Genomic DNA, 26,903 nt, shown 5'->3' with positions numbered 1-26,903 from the left:
CTGCTGCTGCTGTACTGGAGGCAGGCCGGTGTTTTTCCACTCATGCTGCTGTCTAATGGTCACCCGTATTCAGAGACAAAGGTCAGAAAGAAAGAGCTTATAAATTAAATTTTACCGCCACGGCTCCTCATTCAACGACCAGGCGCCGCACAAAACACTCACACTCACACACAAGAGACCAGAGTCACTTCTGAAGGAATAACAGGAGAAGAGTCTGAGGTAAGGAATACGGGGCACTTCATCATAAAACATATATCCAGGCTATTTTTTTAGTTTTAATAGCGGTAGTCAGATTAAGTGTTGTGTATTTTCATTTATTTGGGCTATTTGAGTTCTCCCACCTGCTTGTAAATTTGACAGGGGGTCCAGGAAGTGACTTTATTTGTTTTTTTCGTATCACTTTTTTCTTTTCTTTTCTTTTTTTTTATTTTTTTTTTAACTACGTTACTTATGTTTGTTTTAATTTATAATACGCTTTTACCGACTACGGTTAATATTAATAGATAATGAGTTGTCAGCTTTTTTCCTTTTGATTGCTTAAAACTTTCAGAATCTGCTGCCCAACGGCTTCGCTGTTTATCGTGCTAATAGCGGGTAAGCAGCAGAACACATTTTGTTGACAGTCAGTGACAGGAAGACGAGTTTCGGGTGCAAATACGGTCATGTTTTGGTCTTCTTAATCAAAAACCTGCAACTTGTCTCACTTGGACGGTTTTATCCCTGTTAGGGTGGTCTCTGCGGAAGATAAAAGAAAGAAAAAACCCCCTAAAATTCAAAACTATAGTGTCGGAAACGTCAGTGAACTTGGAGGTAACGCTTCTAACTCGGATAACCGTTAACTGCGTTGTTTTCTAGGTAAGTCCCTTCCAGTTAGTGTTACCTTCACTCCGTAGCGAGGTGAAGCTGTTTGCTCTTCAAAAATATCGTCAAAAATTCCTGTAATGATACACAGACCTACGCTTCTTTTCTACGTTTTGTATTCGTAGCGCTGTGAAGGGAACTGTCACAGCCGTTTCGACGGAGTTATTTCTTTTCCCACCGCTTTCCATCAAGGCCAGCTCCGATTGGCTAATAGTTCGTGCTCACGAGCAGCCCCGCCCATTTGTCTGTTGACAGTCGTTCGCGTAACCGTAGCAACCGTCGCTGCTGCGCGTTGCTTGCGAGTGAGCACCGTTAGCCAATCGTAGCGCAGGAAAACGACTGAGTAGCCAATCCTATCGCAGGTGGGCGGGCTTTGTCGGAAAACGGGTGGGAAAGGGGAAAAAATAATGTTCAACATTGTCTCACAAGCGACTTCCCTTTTCGGATCTAGCTTGGCGATGACCGTTAAAGGGGAACTGCAGTGGTTTTTCGGTCTTAAATGGTTAAGATGTTTACAGAGTGATTCAGAGTGGTTTGATTCTTAAATGCCCCGTCCTACAGAACCAGAGCTGTTCGCAGTGGTGGAGGTTGGAGATGATAGAGATCGCAGTCTTTGAAAGCTCCCTCAGAGAAATGCTTGTGAATACAGAGCTGGGCAATGTGACAGTATATATCCTTATCGCGATATGCTTTTCTGAGCATATCGTGGACATCGTCAGTGCTTAAACACTTAGAAACAGCATGTTTTTACAAACAGAGAATCATTAGTCTTGTTTAAATGGATTTTGTGCAAAATACTGAATACAAATGATTAAATTCATTGTTTTGATAGTGTTTTTTATATGTGGGTTTACTTTCTTTTAAATATCATGACATAAAAAAAAACCTTTATAGTATGACACTTTGCCATAGAATAAGCTGCCTGATACCTGAATCATTGTTTTATGATAGTTTTGCAATGAAAACGTGTAATTTTATTACACTTGTATGGTAGAGAGGTACATAGAAGGACAAACTTGTGCTTTTTTAGATTTACTTCTATTTGCATTTACCAAAACAGTCAGAAGATGTGTCAGTTCACTGCTGGTTTTGAAAGTATATAAAATGGCTGTGTATTGTGTTTGCAACTCCTGGTTCCCATCACCAACACGGTATTGAAATCTTGGTAAGTTTCTCCACAACGAACCATTTTTGTCTATGTTGTATTTTTTTGGAGCAAATCAAACAATTTGTTGTGGAAGCTTTTGCAGAAACTAGCCTGCAGCTGACACTTGCTTCGAATGACTGAATCAGTGTTTGATTGAATAACCTTCGGCCTAAAAGCTAGAACATCCATTCCTCTCAAGGGGATTCTTTAATGGGCTTCTAACCTTATCTATCAGATATCTTCTGCATCCTAGCCATCCAGTGAGCCTTCCATAGCAATAAGAATGACTTTGCCATTCCTGTATCCTGGCGATGGGCTGTGCAGGTCCTGTGCATGCTTAGCTTGTTGATTTCAAGATTAAAAGTCAAAGCAAGTGCCCACCTTCTTGTTGTTGTTCTTCCGTATCCATGCCAGAGGAACAGTAATGGGCTTTGTAATAGTCTATTACTAACATTCACCTTACTTATCTAAACCTCGCAAAGTTGTTTGTCGACCCAGATGCTTAACTTCTGCATTAATTCTGGTGCTATGCAAACAGTAACTCAGCATAGCGAATAAGTGACAAGAAGCCAATACAGGACTGCGGGGAGTTTATCTAAATGAGGAAATGCAATGAAAGAGGAAGTAGATGATGGTGCATTTTCAGCCAAACAAAGGCAAACATAGTGTCCTGCAGTTGCCTGGTTGAAATAGCCACTCGGTAGACTTTGAACTTCATTTCTAGAGTTCAACATAGTTTGCTGATCCTAGAGGCCATGTTTTCCGTGTTTATGCACCTGCATAAGTTACCATTCAAAGTAGCTTTAAATGCCAGTGAGTGTGCATATAGGTGTCCTACGTAGTAAGCTCCCCCACTGCCTATATCATCTTGGGGAATCATCCATCTCCTCCCACTTGTTTTCTGTGTGTTTCTCTTCTTTTTGGCATGAATGAGTCAAAAGTGTTAAGAGTCCAGGTCCACTCCCCCATCACCAGAACCCCCTCCTTTTTTCTGCCCTCAAGACGATTTAAGGGTTGCCCCTCTATCCAACAATGTGGCAAGAACCCCTACTCTTGCACTGGCATGGTTTCGGCTGCATTCTCCTTCTGGCAAGCGTGAAAAACTCAAGTCAAGCTGGACCATCTAGCCGCTTCTGACTCCACGTCTTCGCTAGGAGACGAGGTAGACCGTGACAGGTAATCCCTGAAAGAATGCCTTGTCATCAGGCGAGCTAGACTTGCTTTCCTTTCTGGCATCTTCTTGGTGGCTTTTGGCTTGACCGTGTTCTGGTAGAGAAGCAGCTTAGTATCACATTAGTGTAATGATAGATTCAGGAAGAATGGAAGTTCTCGGTGGCCACAGCAAGATACCTGATATTGGAGTTGACAGTGATGGATTAATCTTGATTTTGTGGGATTTGCAGAACTTGCCGCTATTTTTGCTTCAGGTTAAGAGCATGCAAAGAAAATAAAGGAGGCCATTTATCATTTTGGTAATAATTGAACTGATTCTTACTACACTAACCACGCAATTTCTGTTTGCACAAGGTCTAACCATGTGCCATCACAGGGATGATAAACAAGAAGGGGGTCATGGGCAATGCAGTTTTGGGTCATTAGAGGTTGGAATCCAAGGTTACTTGTGACTTGAATTGGATTTTGCAATGGGAAGGCAGCAAAGGCTGATGTATCTTCTGGCTTTATCTGTGTTTTATGTACTGCTAGACTAACCTTCACTGATTTTTTTGTAAGTCAACTAACATATCAATACTAATCAGTACTACTAATCCAGTTTCTTCTATTTTGTTTGAAAAAAAAAGACTCTTCTTTGTTTAAGAAGGGAGTTCAGTGAGAATCCCTCCCCAGAAAAAAGAAAAAAGCAGAGGAGGAATTAGCCTGACTTATCTGTGACGCAAGGGCAGTGTCCTCTGTTTCCAGAAGATTTAGTTAATGGCCAAAATTGGTCCATTTTAAGCCCTTGCCTTGTTTACATTATCATTAGCATTCGATTTGATGGTGTAAACTGGAGAGGGCTAGCGGAAGCTGGACAAAGGGCGCTGGAGTTTACCCAACCAGCACAGATCACGTCCCCCAGTCAGTGCTGTTGTCAGTTACAGCTAAGAGTTTGCCCAAATCTGCATGTTGCCCAGGTTTCATGTCTCCCCTTGTAAGACCCTGGAGTCTGTGGTCAACACTCGGAAGCATGTGAGTGGGCACTGTGTGAATGTATGAATATATTAAAAGAGGGGGAAAGAGTTTAACACGCACACCCGCAGGAAATGTACATGGTTTTAAAATAGCGGTTACGTAATGAGCCTTGGAGCCTCACGTGGATGCCGGACCTGGTCTCTCCCAGTGGCCAGCACCACAGAGCTAGCCATTCAGTTGCATGACTAAGTCCTTCACGGCTTCCAAAAGCCCCAAAACGGCAGCATGCAGTGAGGAGGAACTAAGAGGAGCTGTTGTGACTTGACGTTTTAGCCGATTCCTTGACCTATAACTTTAACAGCGCAAATCACTTCTAATTAGGGGCTTCCTGGAGCGTTCTTAACAGACTCTTGCCTCTTGTTTTGAACTGAAGAGGGAGCAGTACGCTTGCTGGTCAGGCAGGAAACCTGAGATGTTTTATCAAATGACTCTAAGCGACTTGACATCTTTTGATGGTGCATAAAATATATCTTTTATAATATATTTCATTTATTTTTTTGACTTTCTAAGTAGGCCCCACTGCTTTGGCTGTTTCCAACAGCATGTCTGTTTTTTTTTCTTGGAAGGAAAAAGGCTGGCTCCACACATACAATGGCTGTTTTGTCATCGGCCACACTTCGCCTATGCAAATGCACTGGACCTTGCCTAGGCCAGTTTCAGAGTACACATTTATTCAGCTAGCCTGAAAAACCTCCACACCAAAGTGGACCCGGATTCATTATCACTACAGCTTATTCATGCATTGTAATCATGTTATTAGTCATTAACTACATTAATAATCAACTCCCATTTTATATTTAGAATCCAAATTCTTAGTGATAGCCACACGCTGGAATCTTCTGTTCTTGGATTTATGTTATATGCTTAGCCAAGCCGCCCAGTGTTACTGGAAAAGCTATTAAGAGCTACAGCAGGTTTAAATAGACAGGCCTTGAAATGAAACAGAGGTGAGGGGTTGCTGTCCCCGGGCCGTCCCATCGCTCCTGTTTGGTGAGTCCAAGTCTGCGGCTCAGATTACCACAAGTGGACACGGCACATGCAAAGCAAACGGTCACAGGCATCCTGCTATCGCTTTTGGGGAGTGGAAATTTACTGTCCTGGTCTATGTCATTCCCACCCCCCTCCCTCCCACCCCAGCTCCAAAGCCAAGCCCAATCTGCTGATTGCATTTAATTGTCTTAGTTCGGGGGGCGGGTCACGCTGTCAATCTGGGCTTACTCTGAGCTGCATAGACATTTAGGCTGTGGCAGCCGAGGCATGGTGACAACAGAGAGAGAGTGGCACTCCTCACCAAACTAACAGCCATGAAGGAAATGTAAGTGCAGGGGACTGTGACTGAATGACTTGTTGAATGACGCCGTGTTGAAACGTGTAGTTGTTAGGAGGAAATGATTTAATTACTAATCTGAACTGAACTGCTCGGAATTTGACTGAGTTAAGTTGGTGTTGGTTGTATTTTGAACCTGAATGGATAAATCTGAAGTTTGCTTTCTGTTTTGTTGTATAATAATACCTACTCATCTCAAGACAGAATACTGGACTGTAGTTTAGCTTTTTTATGCAGATGAACCTACGCAATTTTGGATGATTTCTATTGGTCCATTCTTTATAAAATGCTAAAATGGCGGTTTTCATTTACATTTACATTTGCATTTACAGCATTCAGCAGACGCTCTTATCGAGAGCGACTTACAAGAAGTGAAGTTTACAAATAGTATTAAGAAATTAGTGTTTTAACAGAATTGATAGTAATATGTCCACATTTTTCATTGCCAGTACTTAATAGTGGTCTCCTTTTGACTCCCTGCCAAACAAGTTTGGGAGTAACGAGCAAGGACACAGGATATCAGCGCTGAAGGATTTCACTCGCTTATGTAATGTAATGTGTTTCAGTTGTAGAAAGCTGTTAAGCCTCTGAAATGTACAGTTTTAACCCTGCAAATGAGGATGAGCACCACTTGTCATGTGCACGTTCAACACTGCAGTTCATCAGTTGTGTAACTGGACAGTATCTGTAATGTTTTTTGTGCAAATTCATTGAAACTACCTCGCTGTGCTTCACAGAGCAGTATTTAGTAAACACAGCGTAATGTTTTGTCTTAACAGCAGCCTTTTTTCCATTCAGAGTTATCTTTCCACAAAACTCATTGCCCTTATCTCGATCTGGAGGACTCCCCACAATGAATAGGTAATGAAAGAATACTTGAAGTAAAAGCAGAGGCTGACTTATACATCAAGGGCATTGGTGTCCAGTGTTGGGCTATATATCGAATTCGACTCCTTGGCAAAAGGGTCACTGTGATTCGACTCTCTGCATCTCGTGAATGTTAATAGTCAGAGTATTAAGTATGCTTTCAAGCTAGATGTCCTCATTGTCTGTTAGGCCTTGGAAGTTGTATTTTTCCACTTTCCCTACGCTTCTTCCTCTCTTCTTCCTTCTCTTCTGCTGTCACTTTGAACGAGGTGACATAGAAACCTACTTAGGGTCGGATGTGCGAGTGAGAGAGTCTGAGACCTATCATAGGTTTCGAATTTATTTGCATGTCTCCAAAATAAAATAAGTCAGCTCTAAATCTGAGCTATGTTTAAAAGCGCAACCTTGCAATAGGGGGCTGTAGTTTGTTCTATCCATGCCAAGTTGAAAAGGAGCTGGGCTGAGGGGCGCCAAAGCATTTCTGACATTGCAATCTGGCTCCTGGGGAGTGCATTTGGGCTGCTCCACAGTGCTTCTTGGCCCATGCTTTGAAACTGGACACCCAGAGCCAGTAATAACAATTCCCTCTTTGAATAGCGTCTTGACACATAAACGCTGTCTTAATTAAAGAGACAGAGCAAACCAAACACATGTTGCACATGCTCAGCTTCAATGAGGTTCTCATTTGTGTTGTTTCTCTGACGTGTCCATCAAGCAGTTATATCTGATCTCGGTCTGGTTGCAACATCCAGCGATGCAAACGGCAGCCTAACACTTCACTCTGAGCGCATGATAGTCGAGTTCCTGTGTTAAACCTCATCACAGCTTTACAAGAGCCGTTCTTACCAAAGCTAATTGCCACCTCCATGCAGAGGTTTCCGGTCTTGCAGACGCTGGAAATTTATCATTTATGTTTGGCCTACATTTGATTTGTTGAGGCTTCACTACACACATCAGTGATACTGTCTGTTTGAAGTTTGCAACTGATTGCGCCTCCTATCTGTCTATTCTTTAAGCTTTAGTTATTGGTGAGGAAAAGAGTGTTGTGTAAGTATTTCTGACTAAGAGCTCATGAAAATAAATGGAGACACTGTGTTGAACATGCAGCCTCCAAACTTTTGAATCTGATGAAAGTTGTCTTGTTTTGCTCTCCAAAAAAAAAACACTATTTACCTTGTTTCCAATGTCTATCATTGTTTGGCATTGAAACAAACCAATAATTGCAGATGCAAACCTGTCAATTCAAAATGCAAAGCAAAAGTAATAATTATGCAATTACTATGTTACACTACATTTATTTTTGTTATTATGTTTAAATACTTCAAAAAATTACAATAATAACTAAGGGCTCTTCTAAGGTTTAACCTCAGGCTTAAAAAAAAAAGTCAGAATTGCAGGCCCAAACATGCTGATACAGGATGTAAAGCAGATCCAAATGTAATTTATCTTGTAGCCATGTAATTACTATTTAATTATACCTTTAATTTTATAATTAAACAACAAAGTGACAGTAATAACTCAACGTCTAGGGGTTGAGGTTCTCAGGCTTAAAATAATCATACGCGCAAACTCAAATCTGTTGATAGAGAGTGTAAATGCAATTGTTGTGTAATTACCTTGTAATGGTATACTCAAGTTTCAACTATATTTGAAAAGTACAACACATTGACAATAATAACTCCACGTCTAGGGTTAAACTTTAAAAGTAACATAAAAATCAAACACAGACTCAAACCTGTCAGTAGAGAATGTACATGTAATTGTTGTATAACTGTGTAACTACCTTGTAATTATACACTCAAGTTTGCAATTACGTTTGAAAAATACAACAAAATGACGACAAAATAGCTGTCAGACTTCAGTCCATCCGGATAGCAATTAACATGTTAGTTTAAGATGTGTTAGTAAATAATGTGCATTACAGGATAATAAGCCTTGAGATTACTAACCAAATAATAAGCCTAAAGTTTAAGCCCATTATGCTTTCTCCTCAACAGCATGGCACAAAAAGAGAAGCTCCAATGTCTGAAAGACTTCCACAAAGACACTCTGAAGCCTTCCCCGGGAAAAAGCCCTGGCACTCGACCCGAGGACGAGGCCGAGGGTAAACACCCTCAGCGTGAGAAGTGGGCTAGCAAGCTTGACTTTCTCCTGTCTGTGGCCGGAGGCTTCGTCGGTTTAGGAAACGTCTGGCGTTTCCCGTACCTCTGCTACAAGAACGGTGGAGGTGAGTAAACGTTCCAACATCTCAAGATTCTCAGACACCAAGCCATGAAATAATTATGAAAGAAACGTTCGACGTTGTGGTTCAAACCGAGTTGATTCTGCTCTAATGGAACTTGTCATGAAGTGTGGTATTATGTTTATCCAACCTGCTGAAAGATTCATACTGAATCCGAGTTCAAGATCTAAACATTTTGAATCATGCAGTAGCTCTAGTGATAAGATACATTTGCATGGCTTGAAACGGTTCAAGAGTTGCTCTATCAGTCATCTGAGCTTCAGAAGCCCATATTTGGAGAAACATGCATGCTGAGATTACTCTCACAGGAAGCGTAGAAAAAGAGGATGTGTTACAGGTTCACGCTGTAATGGTTGACTGAGGTTCAGTTAGAGCTCATAGTCAATCATTGTGCACATAGTTAATGGGATTTAATGATTAGCAGAATTAAACGCACTTGTAAAGATTTACCTTGTCTTCTTCTTCACGCTTAGGTGCATTTCTCATCCCATACTTCATTTTCCTCTTCGGTGGAGGCCTACCTGTGTTCTTCCTGGAGGTGGCTCTTGGCCAGTTCACCTCTCAGGGTGGAATCACTTGCTGGGAAAAACTTTGCCCCATCTTTACCGGTGAGTCATCACTTTAGAATAAAATGGAATACAGTAGAACATCATCTTGCACCTGCTCATTTCAGCTTTCGGTGTGTTACCTATGAGCACAAAATAGGAAGCTGGGTAATACCTCAATGCGGCAAATTTTGTAATTCAGTTGCTTTTCAGACAATAAAGGATAAGTCAATGCAGTAAGGATGTCCACACCTTTTCCTCAGGAGCTGAGCCATGCAGGAAATAGGTCTTTAGAACAAATAAGGGAAGAAATCAACAGCTGGAGACGGTTCCCAACAGAGGATGCTGGCATATTTCCCAACATGATCTATCCGTATTTGTGGCCTACAAAGGTTTTACAACAGTAAATCACTGTCCATTTCAAAAGGCAGCGGATAAATGGCTTTGAAAGGCTGTTTTCTCACATCTCTCTGCTTTCACATTGCCTCGGAAAAGAAATCTAGGCTGGCTGAAACTAATCTGATGAAAAGTAATTTCCTGAACACATCAAACTGACCGATACCGATGCGCTTTGCATACTTTCAGAATGCAGGCTCAGATGAGTGTGTTCGGTTGCACCTACTCATACAAACGCTTGCACCCAGTCCTTGAGGCCCAGGCGTGCAGCGTACAGAGTGTGCTAAATTCAGTGTTGCCATAGCAGCAGAGCAGCATAACATGAAAGAGATGACTAGCAATGAGATCTAGCCTGAGAAGAAGCGTTACCTTAACCAGGAAAGAGAAGTGCAACAGACAGTGGCTGTTATTTCTTGTTATTTATGTTTTTCTTCTCTTCTCTTCTCACCGTCAGGCACTATTGTAGGCCAGATATCCTATTTATATGGCAAAGTTGGTCACGATGAACCATAATGTCAGCAAGCTGTTATTTCTGTTCACTCCACTGGCTGCTTAAAGGAGCTACAGGAGTTTAATTTTGAATCAGGCCAGTCACACTGGCAGCCTTGCTACGTGCTGTTTTGTTTGCACAGTGATGTTTCAGGTTAGTTAACTAGTGGAAATAACTAGAGTTGCGTAGGAAAGCTTCAGCAGGAAAAAGCATTCACCATAGTCCAAGTTTAGCCCTTACACACTTAAAAACGTTCTTAAAGGGTTCTTTAGTACAGGCTGTGGTTCTGTTGAGAACCGTGAGATCTATATAGAACCATTTTATGCTTAAATGATGCTTTGCAAGTGAAATGGGTCCTCAGATTAATGGAGAATGTGTTGTATATGGTTCTATACAGCACCAAAAAGGGTTCTGCTATTATTACAATGTCAATCTCTTCAAAAAGGTTCTCTATTGAAATACATGCAAGAGTTTCTGTTGCTGTTTTGCTCTCAAATGTATTTACAAAAAAGAGTGTGTAATTATATAGTAATTGCGTAGTGTTGCCGGGAAGTACATTGACATTGGGTTTACAATCTGTACTGACAAGTTCAGGTCAACACTTCTCATTCAATGTACCATTCAAATGTAACAACAAAATTAAATGTATAATTACATTGTAATTACATAGTTGCACAATTAATTACAGTAACATTCAGTTTACATTCTGATGTACAGAGTTCTGATTCAACAGTCCACACATCCAACTTTTTCAGCTTAACCCTCCCTGTCAGAAGCACAGGCAGCCTTGCTACGTGCTGCATTGTTTGCACAGTAATATTCCATGTTGGCTACCAAGTGGAAATAACAAGGGTTGGGCAGAAAACCTTCAGCAGCTGTTAATTAGTTTGTTGGACAAGAAGCACAACTGCTGAAACAGAAGAGTCATCAACCTGAGACAAACACTGACAGCTGGCAAACACCCCCGACAGTGATAAACTGGGGCATCTTGTGTGCAGCTCACCTGATCTGAGGGGTGAAAAGGAAGTCAGTTACATAGACATCTCTATCTGTCGCCCACACCAGATCACGTGGCTTCTTTCTCCATAAAGTCAACATAGGATACTGTGCTGCAATTTATGACTATGTATGAATAACTTGTGCTCTTTCAGATAAGAAACCACCTTTTCATTTATGTGCTTCACAATATAATGTCCTGCTTTGACATGTCAGGGTCCAGTGCTTGCGGGCCAAAACACTGCAGACTTCAGCGTGGTGCCTCATTAAACACACCTTATTCAGCTCATCCGCTAATTAGGGCCTTCATGAACTGAATTCAGAGCATTAAATGTGCATAAATGCTAATCTCTGCAGTACTTTGCCCGGGAAGAGCCCCAGTTTGACATGCCTGTTTTATGGAAACTACAGATAATCATTTTTGCCATAATTTTTGACATTTAAATATGCAGAAACAATCGCTCTATAAACAAATGTAAACTGAATGTGTTATGTAACCATGTAATTACTATGTAATTACATAACTACATTTCAATCATATAGAAAGATTCTGGTAATATGTTCAGGCTTCAAATGGTTAGCAATTTCAGCTTTTGTCCTGCTGTGAATGAACACAAGCAACACTTGCTGACCTCTAGGACCAGTACCCATTGCACAATTCAGTCTTCTAAATGATGCTTGTTCCTCATTCATATGGGGACCCTGTTTCCCAATTTTTTGTGGTTCATTGGAGCAAAACATTTTATGTAATGGCAGCTTTTGCTACACAGTGAATGACAAGAAGAGGTTGATGTTTTGTTTCTCAGGAAAATGAATCTCTTATCAAAAACATCCACCGTCAGCTCAGCGTGGTGATAATAACTCTAATGACTGTTGATGTTTCCATGTAGGTATCGGCTATGCTTCCATTGTGATCGTTTCCTTGCTGAACATCTACTACATTGTCATCCTGGCCTGGGGCTTGTACTACCTGTTCCAGTGCTTTCACCCGGAGCTTCCCTGGGCCAGTTGCAATAATCCATGGAACACAGAAAACTGTGTAGAGGATACACTCCGCAAGAACAAGACCCTCTGGGCAGCCGCAAACGCTACCAACTTCACTTCGCCAGTCACTGAGTTCTGGGAGTAAGTATCTGAATATAAGGTTGGTCTCATTACACTCTCAAAAAAAGTGGTACAAATGCTGTCGGTAGGTGGTACATGTTTAGTAGGGTAGGGAACATAATTGCACATACATTTTTTTAAAGTTGCATTGATTCAATACACCAGGCTTGATTCCAGCCTTTTTCTTTTCTATTTCCAAAAGGTTATGTCATCAACATATAGAACCATGAACACATAAAGAAGCAGTTGATAAAGGTTATTCTCTGTGATGGAAAATCTGTTGTATATGGATCTGTAAAGAACCGTATCAACAAAAATTGTGCTAAGAACCTTTTCTTCTACTTCAAGACCATTTTTGCTAAAGCTGGGTCTAAACTGCAGTGTTTTGCCCGATTTTAAGTTCGATTAGACCCATTTGAGAAATTTTCACAATCTGAAGCAATTTTCTGGTTGGGAGCTCGACTGACAGCACTCAGAGAAACCTGTGAATCTTCAGCCCTCTGATCAAACTCTGAAGTGATATTATCTGATATTATGAAACGTTTGATATTTATGACCTGTAGTGTGAGAAGGTCAGAGATTTATTCAATGAGTTATTCAAACAAATCAGAGCTAGAAAAGTGCTAGAAAAGTGGAGAAGCGAAGAAATGCACATGAACGGCATAATGCAGAGACAGAGGAGCTGTATGTAAAACACAGGCAGATAAGAGCCATTATCATGTTTATAATGTTGGATCCAGACATTAAAGCACTCTACCATTTTAGCTCAGCTGCCAGTTTGTAGTGAAATATTCCTCCAGGTCTCACTGCATCAGCACTCATCACCACAAAGTAATCCCCAGTTTATGCATTCGCTGTGCATTAAAGCACAAACAGGTCCGATAAGATTAGCTTTGTTTGTGTCATGTGATATGAGGAGATCTGGGAGTTTGAGTTCTTACTCGTAGCCCAGACTTATTATGTGTATTATTTTTTTCTTCGGTTGTCTAGTGTGAGCTCCCTCATGACAAACAGACAATAAATTCTGTGACAAACCAACATTAAGTTTGTGATGCTCTTTGTTTTAACTCTAGGATTTTAAAAGTTGTGTAGTGTACAGCCTAAGAGTGCACTTTTGGACATTTACATTGTTTGTACCTTGAAGGACTAAAATCTACCTCTTGTTTTATGGATCTGGTGTAGTTCTGTTTTCAAAACTGTTTACTCTAAAACATGCTTCAAGTCCAAGTGGCTTCTGGGCAGGCATAGAATCTTAAGAGTACCTCAGTATAAAGTGCTACACCATTGAAGATGCTGATAATGTGCCATATTTTCAAAGAGCAGGTGACCTCACTAACCTTTGTCAACCTTGCCTTTACAACCATGCAACTCAACGAGGCCTTTTTGCCAGGCCGAGTCAGCGGCATGTTTTAGTCAGCTTGCATAAAGTAATTACATAGTAAAGGGGCTGGACGAGACTGGCTGAAGCTGGTGCTGAGGTCATAAACTTGCCTCTTCCACTTGACTCCATCGGTTGTTTTGATTCGTACTCAAACATCCATTCAGACCTGTCCTGCTCAGTGGTCATGGCGTACATGATATTTGTTTATCTGAAGAGAAGCCTCTTGAAATGGCTCAAGAGTTTCTCATGTTACCCTGCAGGCGCAACGTTCTCAGTATCTCTGACGGCATCGACAACGTGGGCCCTGTCAAGTGGGACCTGGCTCTGTGTCTCCTTGGCGTTTGGGTCATCTGTTTCTTCTGCATTTGGAAAGGCGTGAAGTCTACAGGGAAGGTGAGCTGTGGATGATCATGAATCAATATCACAGATTTTTGTTAATTCAATTCTGTGTAACTGTTATGCAATATGCTAAGTTTACTTTCCTTTATCTTTTACTGGCTGACTAGCTGTGCTTGCAGCCGACGTTGTGAACACAAACATAATTTTTCCCCAGTGATTAATGTCGAAGATACTGACAGCAAACATGTTCTTGGTAGACAGAGCAACCACCGGCAGACAGCTGGCCACAAACTCAATCTAAAGCCGCCTGTCTGGTGGCTTAAATCCCCATTTATTGATCGTTGGACTTGGTGCACATTTCCCCTGGTTGTAAACATCACAGCAGCTGCCTGCCAACACACTGTCAACTCAGATTTCTCTTTGCCCACAACATGATTACATTACTTGCAGCAAAATAGTTTCTATATAGCTGTGACAGTTTTGCCTCCTCAGTGAATTACAGAAATGTCTTCTGCAACTGTGGTTGGAAAGCAAATGATCCTGTAAAAATATGTCTGTCACAGCAAAAGTATTTAATGTAATTAGCTGTCTGGTCCTCTGCACTGTGGTCACTTTTGGATGACCACTCAAATCTAGAATTGGTTGTCCTTGCCAAAAGCACATTATTAAAGAAATGAAGCTATCAGACGTTTGATAATTTCAAAACATTGACTCCAATAACAGATTTTAGTGGCTTCTTCTACTTTCTTAAAGAGAAAAGTACTAAAAAGGATTATTTGATACCTTAGAAGAACCACTTAAGAAGCTTCGAATAGTTACTTCCTTATAGAACTATTAGACATGCAAGTGTGAGGAACCTTTGTTAAATTTAGACTCCCTCCACATAATGTCTATGTTGGGAGAATGCCAGTGTAACAAACCAGAAGTGTGTTAAATAATTGGGTGCAGGGTACATTAAACATGTTTTACAGCACTTATAATGCTCTGATTAAGCCTTGTAAAGCCAGTGCTTCATAAGTAACCAACATTTGTAATAGCATTTGCTTCCAAAAGCCAAAATGCCCAGCTGAACTAAGACAGGTTTATATGCTAATATTTTTTATTAATTTATTATTAAGATATCTATCATAAATAATGCATACAATGAAATTTTAAATCTCCAATTTTCCTTGGCCTTGATTTGGACTCTGTAAGGCTTAATAAGAGTATTGCAAATGCTCTGGAATGTGTGATTCACCTTATTGATTAATAATGTTGTTAATTAATCAGGCTAATTAATAGTCATTGGTAACTAGCTATTAGCTTGAGAAGGCTTAATAAGGGTATCATAATAAGTACATAAAACATTGTGCAAAAGATTATGATGTAATACACAATAAAAGTGCACTGGACATTGTTTCACTGACCCTACTTGCTGCTTAAACTATTAGGCACTAATGAAAATGTTTGATAAATGCTTAGTTCATGTTAGTTACTGCTTAATAATGTAGTAATAAGCTACCAATAAATGACCAATTACTGGTTTATGAAGGCGTAATAAGCACTTTATAATGCACCCCAATACTGGCGTGTTACCTTAATGTTCAGCATTGAACAAAGCTTTTTCCTAGAGCTGTACACAGTAAGTCTAATCTGCATTTCCATGTTCTCTCCATTTAGGTCGTGTACATCACAGCAACCTTTCCGTTTGTCATGCTGATTGTCCTCCTGGTCCGGGGTGTCACTCTTCCTGGGGCAGCCGAAGGCATCAAGTTCTATCTGTATCCGAACGTCACCCGCCTCGAAGATCCTGAAGTAAGACTTCTTGTAGCTGCTATATTTTCTTACACTTTTCATATCATTCCTGTCCATCTTCTCAGCATGTTATCCATATTACATTGAAGACTGTAACAGTAATTTGCAGTGGGAATTTGCTGGATAGTCAACAAATCGGTCATTTATTATCAGCATTAGCCTTACAGTTTCTCACATTTGTGTAGGTCTGGATTGATGCAGGGACGCAGATTTTCTTTTCCTATGCCATTTGTCTTGGAGCGATGACATCACTGGGAAGCTACAACAAGTACAAATACAACTGCTACAGGTGAGCTCCGTGCCCAGGGGTATGACGCGTGGGATTAGTCCAGTCAACGGGCAAAAAAAAAAAAAGTGGGGACGTAGGTTCCTTTTGTGTTAATTAACAAGCTCCATGACATATGTGTGACATAGGGACTGTTTGCTGCTGGGAGGCCTGAACAGCGGTACCAGTTTTGTGTCTGGCTTCGCAATATTTTCCGTCCTGGGCTTCATGGCACAAGAGCAAGGGGTGGACATAGCCGATGTGGCAGAGTCAGGTACGAGGGTAAAAGTAGCAGTGATGGTGGGCACTGCTACTTCAAATAAAAAAAAAAAAAATCCAAAAGACTTGGTCCTGTAGAAAACAACAACGACAAAATCGGAGACGCCAAAGTTGAAATCGGCATGAAATAGTTTTATAAAATGGCAGCTTTCAAATTTGAAATTTTCGCCAAACACTCCTTGACAAGACACACAAATTGCTAAAACAAACAAGCGAAGAATTTAATGGAATACATCATCTGGGAGCGATTTTCCCTCTGGTTGGATTCGCCAAACAAACAATGGAAATGTGTTGAGAGAATGTGCATGGAGACCCTGGGAAAAGTGAGCAAAATTGGATCTTGTCCAGTCCACTAATGATGAAGAGTCTACAGTTAGTGTCGAAACAGCTCAAACCTGTTTCTACAGCTATCGAGGGTGAAACTTACCAAGAAACATCTTGTGCAAGTTTATTAAACAAACACTGTAAAATTCACAGGTCAAATTTTGGGAACCCTGGGCTTCTTTTGTTTTATGCATTTACTGCATTTTTATTTTAAGCTCTCTATTTGTAACGTTTGGCTTCTGTTCCATGCGGACTCTATTGGTTCTTTCCCTCCATCCTGTAGACAATATTGGACAGTTGTCAAGATCTTCAATTATCAAGCTCTTCATTCCGCATGCTCTCTCCATTACGTTTTAGAACTCTTCTACTTCCTCTTCTGGTTCTCCTTGCAGTGGTAGACTAACGAGGTGGACTGATTGAGCTCCTGTTTCACTGGCTAACTTTTCTCATTGTTTAGTTCTTCTGCAATGCTGTTTCTGCCTTGACCTTACTCTGAGGAGACTCTGGCCTACATGCTGTGTATAAAGAATAAATCTTTATCGTCGTGTTTATAGAGCACATCTTATTTAAACTTACACGGAATGCTCTGCAGAAGAACGTGATTAATGCCATGCTTAGCCACAGGAGTCTCTCTCGAGAGATTTGGTATGACTGTGTTGAAAATATTATTTGGTTAAACTACACAAGGTAAGCAGTGAACAGGGCTTGTTTTAAATGGCATTCCTTTGGGAGAGGACAGGAACTTGCCTCGCTGCGAAAGCAGAAACCCCGAGGGAAGCTCATTTCGTACCTGGACATCATATCATTTGTTTGGCTGTTTTCCTGTTGATATATTTCTAGGCTAAACAATGCTATGTGTTTGTGGTTGTTCAATGTTTTTTGCTAAACTGGTTTTGCTATGCTAGATTAGCAAGCTTTTTGGCTTCCTATTTATGTATGTTGTTGTTGTTATCTGAGTAGTACTGTTACAATACTTACATGATTGAGTTTTCTGTGATGTCCTGCTCATGAATCTGTTGCAACGTTTCTTGCCTAGTTATGCTAACTACACACCAAAGCGTGTTTTAAAGAAAAGTCACTTGTGGCTCTAGACATTGGCAGCTATTTTGCTTCGACGTCTAGGATCTACTCGCAATTTTTCTTTATGTCTCGATTTGGTCTGTGCTGCTGTGCGCGATGTAGCAGCATGGATCAAAATGCGCAGCTGATTAGCATGACTAATTGGACTTTCTCCACTTCCCTTCCCCCTCTCTGTTCTCTACTCTTCTAGGTCCTGGCCTGGCCTTCATTGCTTACCCTAAAGCCGTGACGATGATGCCGCTGCCTACATTTTGGGCCATTCTCTTCTTCATCATGCTTCTGCTACTGGGTCTCGACAGTCAGGTCAGTGCATCCTGAACAGGGTTGGGATGGGATGGCATTCAGCTGTTTAGAATATTCAGATTTTACATTTTAAGGCAATACTTTTGATTTTAAAATGATGTACCTGAATTACACCACAGGTATGTCCTACAAAATCCACAGTACTGTGAAATTATTTTAGATAAAAAGCACAGAATAAGTATTTGGCATGAAAAATTGTACAAAGTACAAAGAGTCTTATATAGTGTGTCTGTCTGTTACCTATAAAAGAAATAGAATCTGAGCTGTAAAAGAAAGAAAAGAGAATTTTATTATTTACTATCTTCATATTTCGTGCTGTTATTTTACAGCATGTTGACTTGGAAATGTTTCTGATTTACTTTCCTTCTTCAACATGTAAACATTACATCGAAATTTAGTATATGTTTATACTTACCACCCTGTCTGACATTTTAGAGTAGTTTTAAGGTTTATCATCGTTTTACTCAAATTTATTATCCAATATACTGGATGAAGTAAGACTAAAAGAAAATATTACCTAAATGAATAAATACTGTGAAAACTACTGATAAATCAATATGGCAATCAGTTGTTAATCTCAGTGTTACTGAGTTCTGCTAAAGCCTGAGTAGACTGATAAATCAACGTGATTGGTTATTAATATCAGTGTTACTGAGCTCTGCTAAAGCCTGAGTAGACTGATAAACCAATGTGATCAGTTATTAATCTCAGTGTTACTGAGCTCTGCTAAAGCCTGAGTAGACTGATAAATCAATGTGATCAGTTATTAATCTGTGTTACTGAGCTCTGCTAAAGCCTGAGTAGACTGATAAATCAATGTAATGATCAATTAATCTCAGTGTTACTGAGCTCTGCTAAAGCCTGAGCAGACTGATAAATCAATGTGATCAGTTATTAATCTCAGTGTTACTGAGCTCTGCTAAAGCCTGAGTAGACTGATAAATCAGTGTGATGATCAGTTATTAATCTCAGTGTTACTGAGCTCTGCTAAAGCCTGAGCAGACTGATAAATCAATGTGATCAGTTTTAATCTCAGTGTTACTGAGCTCTGCTAAAGCCTGAGTAGACTGATAAATCAGTGTGATGATCAGTTATTAATCTCAGTGTTACTGAGCTCTCCTAAAGCCTGAGTAGACTGATAAATCAGTGGGATGATCAGTTATTAATCTCAGCGTTACTGAGCTCTGCTAAAGCCTGAGTAGACTGATAAATCAATGTGATCAGTTATTAATCTCAGTGTTACTGAGATCTGCTAAAGCCTGAGTAGACTGATAAATCAGTGTGATCAGTTATTAATCTCAGCGCTACTGAGCTCTGCTAAAGCCTGAGTAGACTGATAAATCAATGTGATCAGTTATTAATCTCAGCGCTACTGAGCTCTGTTAAAGCCTGAGTAGACTGATAAATCAATGTGATGATCAATTATTAATCTATGTTACTGAACTGGGCTGATTGAACTGAATTGTCTCTACAGAAGTGGACATGTTCACAAGTGATGAGCTTAGCATCTGTGTTGTACTGGACTTGCATGTGCGTGTCAGGGCAAATTGCATACAACAGTAACTGACTCAAAATCATATAGCTGCTCTCTTTATAGTCTGATTTGCAAGATTTAGCTATTGGAATATTGAGAAGTTTGCCTAATTCATGAGACAGTAGTGGACAGACCCAGACCATGAGACTTTAAATATTGTTGAAAGGTTTGTGTAAATTTGTTTAAAGGACAAGTCAATTTGTAAATTCCTGTGTGACTTATCAAGCTGTGTTCCAAACGTTTTGTAAATAATTTCTGAATATGTTACTTTTTTTAATATTGTGATGGAATCCATTACTGAATACATTCAGAAAAGTGTAGTCATTATTCAGCTATTAACTCATTGTTGTGATGACAGTTGTGTTTCAGTCTTGGGTTTTAACACTCCTGCTTTAGAGCAAATTTGGAATTTATACCAAGAGCATGTAGCTAAAAGTCTGTCCAGAATTGAATGAATAAAAGTTCCATTAGCACAGTTAATGCCATGCTAGCTATTATAAGCCACAGGATGTCTTAAGTGTATTCTGTGCTGCAGTTGAAGTCTTGATCAACTCTTCATTTGACGTGCTCGAGGTTTTGTTTTCCAGTTAGCCTACATGATGGATGTACTGTCGTACGCAAAAGTTTGGGCGTCCCTCGTCAAATTGTTTCGCCTGTTTCGTTCATTTTCTAAGTGGAAATAAGTTCACACATCCTCTTCAAAGGACACACTTCTGCACAATTACTGTTTATTTGCTGACTTTAATACATTGCAGAAAAAATGAAACAAAATGTGAGGTGCAAAAGTTATGGCACATTTTTTTTAACTTAAGCAAAACAGAAATTGGTGCAATCAAATACAAATAAATAAGAAATTCAAGTTTGTGTACTTTAGAGACTTTAGTGGTGTTCAAACTTTTCTATGACTGTAAGTGTAACATTTTGACAGGATAAAAGCAGAGCTAAATGAGTGTTATAGTTATACTTCAGTATTACTTTCAGATTAATTTTTTAATAGACACATATAATTATGGAATATAAAACATTACTCTGTCAAATAACAACATGAACAGGGTCAAATTATGATTGAAGAGGAAAAGAAAAAAAAACATTTTGTTGGCAACTGTTCAGGCTTGCGTCAGCTGGGGGCTTATACTATCACATTTCACTGTCCTGGTGAAACTGTACACTGTGCTAAGTCAGTGGGGCTCACTAGTCCAGGGAAGCTACTGAGCTGGGCGTGGTGCTGGCCCCGTTAAATTGAATCTGGTTTTCTGAAATGGAATTAGAATAGCTTCACTGGGCAACATCAAGTCCATGTACAGTACAAGAAATGTGTAGTTGAGGCCAATAGCCAGCAAGGAAGCCACAGCAAGAGTAGAGACTTTTCTGTTTTATAAAACTAATTTTAGGCTACACAATTAAAATCTCTTGAGCTGATGTATTTCAGATGCCTCACTGTTATATACCATTTAAAACCACACAAATCATGATAGAACAAGTTGCCAAGGGTTGGGTTAGAAACAACTCAATTTTGATCCCTTTACCCCTTGGCCAGGGCCCACCAGCAGGCCCAAGGATTTATTACACACTTCTATAACCTAAGAATAGCCCAGCCAGTTTGCATTGAAGTCCCTGTAGTTACTGAATGATACGCCTGTATGTAATAAGCCTGGAATTTTAAGGGGTTAAAGAACAAAGTGTAAAGGATCTAACACCTGTTGGTGATACCACTGAACCATACAGAAACCATACATTTAAGCATATGACCATTCAGTATCCATGAAATGACCTGACACTCTCATTTTGTTTCACTCCTACAGTTTGTCGAAGTGGAAGGACAGATCACATCACTGGTGGATCTGTATCCATCCTTCCTACGGAAGGGTTACCGTCGAGAAATCTTTATAGCTATAGTATGCTTTGTGAGCTACCTGCTGGGACTTACCATGGTCACTGAGGTACGTACAATGTTCTGACCAAGATTCTTCACTTGGTAGAACAGTATTCTAATGAATCAAAGCCACAAATCAATGACTCACTTATTCCAAACAAATCATTGCTGTTGGAACAAAATCTTGCATTTTTAGCACAATGCTTCTTCTGACTAATAAGTTTCGGATGAAAATTTTCACTCCTATTCTGAGTCCAAGGTTTTAGATTGATCTTAAACATAAATTTTGCCCAGTCTCCACTTGTATTATAACTAGTGTCAAAGAAGTATCACATGACCATCCGCCAAACTTTCAGCCTTCACAAGTAAGAATAGCTTCACTTTGGTACTTTGATATCTCCCCAGACTTTATCTCTCCGGCAAAGCCTTTTTATGGTTATGTTGTCCTGCTTTGGCCAAAAGCGGAATCTCATTGCTAAACTAGGAGATCTAGCTGGGACTGACAGTGTCCTCTATATGTAGTGTCTGACCACTAAGCCCCAGAAGTGAAGAACTTGACAGTTTCATGCTTTTAGCCTTTGCTTTCCTAGACTTACAGTAGCCTATATTTTAATCCGTGACATGTCATATAACCTCTGAATGCACCACCCCATAACTGTTGTTTTATTGCTCAGCTGTTTAGGCCTCTCCCCCACCCCTCTGTGAGATGGTACTGGCCTGGACAGCCTTGCATTGTCTTTGCTTTTCTAATATGGACATCAGTTTATGGGTTAAGGGCCTGTTTTTGTCTTTTTCTTCTTCTAGGGTGGCATGTATGTGTTTCAACTCTTTGACTACTATGCAGCCAGTGGTGTGTGCCTTCTGTGGGTTGCATTCTTTGAATGTATTGCAGTAGCCTGGGTTTACGGTAAGTGTGACAAGTGACTTTTGTAAATGAGAATCACTTAATTATCTATTGGCGTTGAGGCAAACAGTAATGAAGAAATGACTACTGAAGCTGACCATTATTGTGAATATCTGAATACTGGGCACCACTTTTTTGAAAGATAAGTGTTAGACAGAGTGAAAGTAAATAGCTTCATCTTTGGTCGCTCAGATTTAGTCATAAAGAAAGAAATCAGGCAATCAGTTGGGCCCTTGCAACGAAAAACACTATGTGACATTGTAAAAATCATATAAGCATGGTATGGCATTGTTTGATGTCCTGTTTATAAAAGAAAGGAGTCACTAAAATGTAAATAAAGCACAGTTTTACTTTTTAAATTAAAGGTTGTACAAAATAAGAAATAAAACATATTTAAAATAACTGATAATCCAAACAAAAACGTGGATTGTTTAATAGATGTTTTTTCTTTGTTCTCCTATTTTACTAACTAATCCTTTACTAAGCTCAATTGTTAAGTGTATGATGATTCTTATGAGAGTTAGGCATCCTCACTATTTCCATCACAGCAAACTCATTTACATTCTACATGTACATGCATCCGTCCCATCTCTCCTACTTGACCTATCCACTGCCAACAGAACTCAGTCCATGTATATAATACGTCTGAATCACATCATTATGCGTTTGCCTGAGAGTCAGGCCAAGTGTGGTTATGTAATATGACAAAACAGACTTTTTTTTCTCCATTTAGGCGCTGATAATTTCTATGATGCAATTGAGGACATGATTGGCTACAGACCAAACCCCTGGATGAAGTGGTGCTGGACTGTAATCACGCCTTTTCTTTGTGTGGTGAGTGTTTTCCCATTTGTTTTTTGTGTTCACTTAAAAAAAGGCAGAATTCAGAAAGTGAGGTGTATTCAGGCAGTTTTTTGTTAGTTTATATGCTTCTAGTGCAAATATCCACTTCAAAGATATGTTAACCAACTGAAATTTAATAATTAAATTTATTTAATAAATTATTTTTATTATTTATTAATTTTTATAAATGAGTTGCATTACATTATGCATGAGACGAATGCCAAAATACCTCAAAAGACATGTGACACAGTTCACCCATCCTCCTTTAACTCCAGCCTCAAAACTATAGCGCTGGTGCACTTTTCCGCTTTGGATTTGCTGTGAAAATCCGCCTTTCTGCTTGCTGCAGTGCTGAGGTCCAGATGGAGTGACCATCTGCCTGCTAGCAAGGATGAATGGGGAGTTGAGGATGGGCATAGGATTAGTTTCTGTGGGAGCAGGAATGCACTTTTCCCCCTGTAAGAGTGCTGTCTACAGTATAAAAGGGAAAAAGTGAATTGTTTGTTCATCCAATCGTCTTGCTGCTTTCAAAGGTTAACATGGCACATTATCTGTTACAAAAGTAAACTTTTCTCTTTCTCACACATATAAATTGTGTTTCAGTGGTGGTCATGGTGTTCTATACAAAGCCACTGATTTAATAGGTTAGTAGTTCTCTCTGGTGCCAGAATTTCTAACCTATTTAAAGACAATGGCATTTAGTGTTGGCCATTTCTTTAAAAGAATACAAGAGTACAGAATTCAGCATAACCTGTGCAGAAACACTTGCCCATTGACTTTCATTAAAAGTGACATTTAACTCAGTTGTTTTTTAACAAGTACATGGAAGCACATTCAAAGTTATTTTCCATTGTAATTCACCGTGTGCTACAGGTGCAGTAGATAGAGATTATGTTGGAAAATGCCATTCCATCACCCAGTCAGTTCTACAGAACCCATCTGGATTGACATTCTCAATAAGATATTTTGAAAACTATATCAACATCTTCTTCTCACATCTTCTCCAGGGATGTTTCATCTTCTCCTTGGTCAAATACAAGCCTCTGACGTACAACAAAATCTATGAGTACCCTGATTGGTCCATTGGAGTCGGCTGGACCCTCGCCCTCGCCTCCATGATTTGTATACCAATGGTGGTTGTGATAAAGATCATCCAGTCTGACGGACCTCTCATTGAGGTAAGTGTTACAGTGCATTATAATATGCTATCAGCAAATGCCACAAAGTCTGCTCACTGTGTTACGCTCCAGGTTAAAGGTTGTACTGAGCGCAGAGTAGCTTTGCCTTGTTTGGGATACTTTAATTATTAAACCTGATGATATATGAAGACGCATTTTACTTTTGACCAGAACATTTGCATCGTCTGCCTGGTTCAACTGTCACACTTAATATTTTATGCAAATCGTTTCTGTATTATCACAAGTTAAACAAAATTTGGGCATGTTTCTGTCGCTCCCATTTTTCACCATGCCACTCCTCTCTTATAAGTGCTTATTGCATTGCAGTAGTTTTACGCGGGGAGGTGAGGTTGCTCAAAATTTAGGTACAAATGACAGAAATGGGAGGGGCTACTTGACTGCAGTTCCACCAAAAACAAACATGTCCAAACAATTCATTTAAGGGTAATCTTGTTTAACCTTACCTGACTGGGATTTACAGTTCACAGTCAACTTTGCCAAATAAAATCAAACTTATTTCTGTCTTTTTATATGTTTTAATGTTCAGAGTTGTACACTTGAGGTAGGACAACAGATCAGGGCAGTAAATACTTATTGAATGCTTAAGAAAAAGTGCAAACCCATTTTTCACAGAATTTAATGGGATATTTGCAGACATGGTTATTTCTGTATTTCTTGACTGTGGACTAGACTAAAATCGCTAACACTGCTAATAATTTCCCCACCTCCTCCAATAAAACTAATACCGTGCAAACAGTAGTTCAGTTACATTCATTACTACCACTATGAATTCAGCATGGATTAAAGCACAGCATATAGCTCAACCCAGAATGCAATCTTGTTAGCAAAGATATTGGATGAGCTACTGTATTTGAACAAATCTGCATGGCTTGCCTAAAGCAAGCCCTTCCATATCTTATGCAAATGTTTGCTTGTTTTGTTGATTTTCTAAGTGAAAAAAGTGAACACAGATAACACACTTCTGTACACTTTAATGCACCATTGTGTAGCTGTTTATATGATGAATTTAACATATAGGGGGGAAATATATATATAAAATGTTTGTTTTCTGTAGATGATGTGTTATTCTCACTTACAAAATATATCAATATATTTCTGCAGTGAAATAAATAGAATGCACACATTAGCACAACAGCCTGGTGTTTAATATACATCATCAATGTCTAATTATAGACATATCTGTCGAATCTTAATACATATTCAATGCTGATACATTTTGGCATTTTGATTCTAATATCATCATGCTTTTCAGTTTTTGATATAATTTGAAAGTACCTGTTGCACTTTACATTGCACGTAAATTTCATGATGAATGGAACAAAAGAAAAGGCCTCAAATTACTTGGTAAAAAGTCTGGTTCCACTGACTTACATTGAAAGTAAAGTATGTTTTTTCCTTCTCCTGTAAAGTTACCATTTGGAAGATATGAGGTTTTGTTCTGATAGCAGCGAAATGCATATACACTGCTCAGAAGTCGACTTGGGATACTCTCAAAATACAAGAAGTCTGGTTTACTATCTACATTCCAAGCTCCAGTTATTCATTTGTATTTAACAGAAAAGTTATAACAACCAGCGATAATGACCAGGTTCACTAACTGAAACTCCGAATGAGGTTGGGAGATCTCTGGTTTTAACAGAACTTCGTTTGGATTAGTGTCCCCACATTTGTTTTGAAGCAAAATGGGGAAGGTTAAGTGAAAGTTTTCTACTTCACTATTGTGCAGTATTGTACACTAAAACCCCTGAGCACTGTAGCATATGAGCACATTTGAACACTGTGTATATAAAAGAAATGTGTTTTTCTATGTATTTCTATGTTTTTCTATGTATACTATATAAGTTTGTATGCCAGTTTAATGCTTAATTTTTTGGCTTTAATGTTTCGCTATGAGGCTTAACACATAACCCTCTGTCATCTAACATTTCTAACCTTTTGTGTTTTTCATTTTGCACAGAGGATTAAGGCGGTGGCGGCCCCGGTGCGAGGAGGGGCGAGTTCATGCCCCCAAGAGTACCGTCAGAAGAACACCGAGCTGGCAAATCCTCTGGACCCCAACAGGAACAATGGCTTAATCAAGCCCACCCACACTATTGTAGAAACCATGATGTGAGCACTCTCTATGAGAGGATTCAATATGCTTTCCATTATAAACATATATATATATGTATATATATATGTATATATATATATGTATATATATATATGAATATATATATATATATAATTATATATAGTCGTAGGACCAGGTTTACACGTTTGTATCTGCACTAGGAGTCCTTTTTGTTTTCTACAGAGGAAGTTACATTTGTTTTTATCTGTCTCTGCTTTTATTTTTATCATAATGTTATTATTTTGCTATTATTACTGTTGATGATCACAAATCGCTCAAAAATATCTATCAGTCTTTTTTTTTTTGGTTTGTAAATAATTTAAATTATGTTTTTATTGGAGTGGACAAAAAAAAATCCTAAATGTTTATACTGTTTATAAATGATGTGTACCCAGAGAAAATGCCACTTTCATCCTGACTTACAGTATTTTTTTGTGGACGTGATCTTGTGTGGTAAGATAAGTTTATTTTTGTTGCTGTTTGCTGTTATGAAGTCGTGCATATTTATGA

The 26,903-nt window shown here is 39.3% G+C and overlaps 1 protein-coding gene across 3 annotated transcripts; it reads left to right on the top strand.

Moving 5' to 3' along the window:
- slc6a6b (solute carrier family 6 member 6b) lies at positions 1-26,833 on the top strand. 3 transcript variants are annotated; one of them, XM_017713346.2, is made up of 14 exons: positions 1-219; positions 8,387-8,616; positions 9,105-9,239; positions 11,949-12,183; positions 13,804-13,936; positions 15,542-15,676; positions 15,862-15,965; positions 16,091-16,215; positions 17,815-17,927; positions 21,264-21,401; positions 22,139-22,241; positions 22,972-23,072; positions 24,089-24,259; positions 26,238-26,393. In XM_017713346.2, the coding sequence occupies exons 2-14, from the start codon at positions 8,388-8,390 to the stop codon at positions 26,391-26,393; spliced, it is 1,878 nt and encodes a 625-aa protein (XP_017568835.1). In that variant the 5' UTR covers positions 1-219; position 8,387. The 3 variants fall into 3 exon arrangements, with proteins under 3 accessions (XP_017568835.1, XP_017568836.1, XP_017568834.1); XM_017713347.2 differs by lacking the exon at positions 1-219 and adding an exon at positions 3,053-3,184; XM_017713345.1 differs by lacking the exon at positions 1-219 and adding an exon at positions 5,500-5,510 and having other exon boundaries at positions 26,238-26,833.
- The last annotated feature ends 70 nt before the right edge of the window (positions 26,834-26,903 follow it).

Source organism: Pygocentrus nattereri, chromosome 21 (assembly GCF_015220715.1).
Source record: "Pygocentrus nattereri isolate fPygNat1 chromosome 21, fPygNat1.pri, whole genome shotgun sequence".
In the NCBI taxonomy this organism is placed as follows: domain Eukaryota; kingdom Metazoa; phylum Chordata; class Actinopteri; order Characiformes; family Serrasalmidae; genus Pygocentrus; species Pygocentrus nattereri.
The sequence above is the reverse complement of the archived record's forward strand: the minus strand, read 5'-3'. Positions and strand labels throughout refer to the sequence as shown.

Excerpts from the sequence above, each read along its gene's own strand:
- slc6a6b (XM_017713345.1), top strand. Across the intron at positions 9,240-11,948 it reads ACTTTGCCCCATCTTTACCG|GTATCGGCTATGCTTCCATT; the intron begins GTGAGTCATCAC and ends GTTTCCATGTAG. Across the intron at positions 23,073-24,088 it reads TCACGCCTTTTCTTTGTGTG|GGATGTTTCATCTTCTCCTT; the intron begins GTGAGTGTTTTC and ends CATCTTCTCCAG.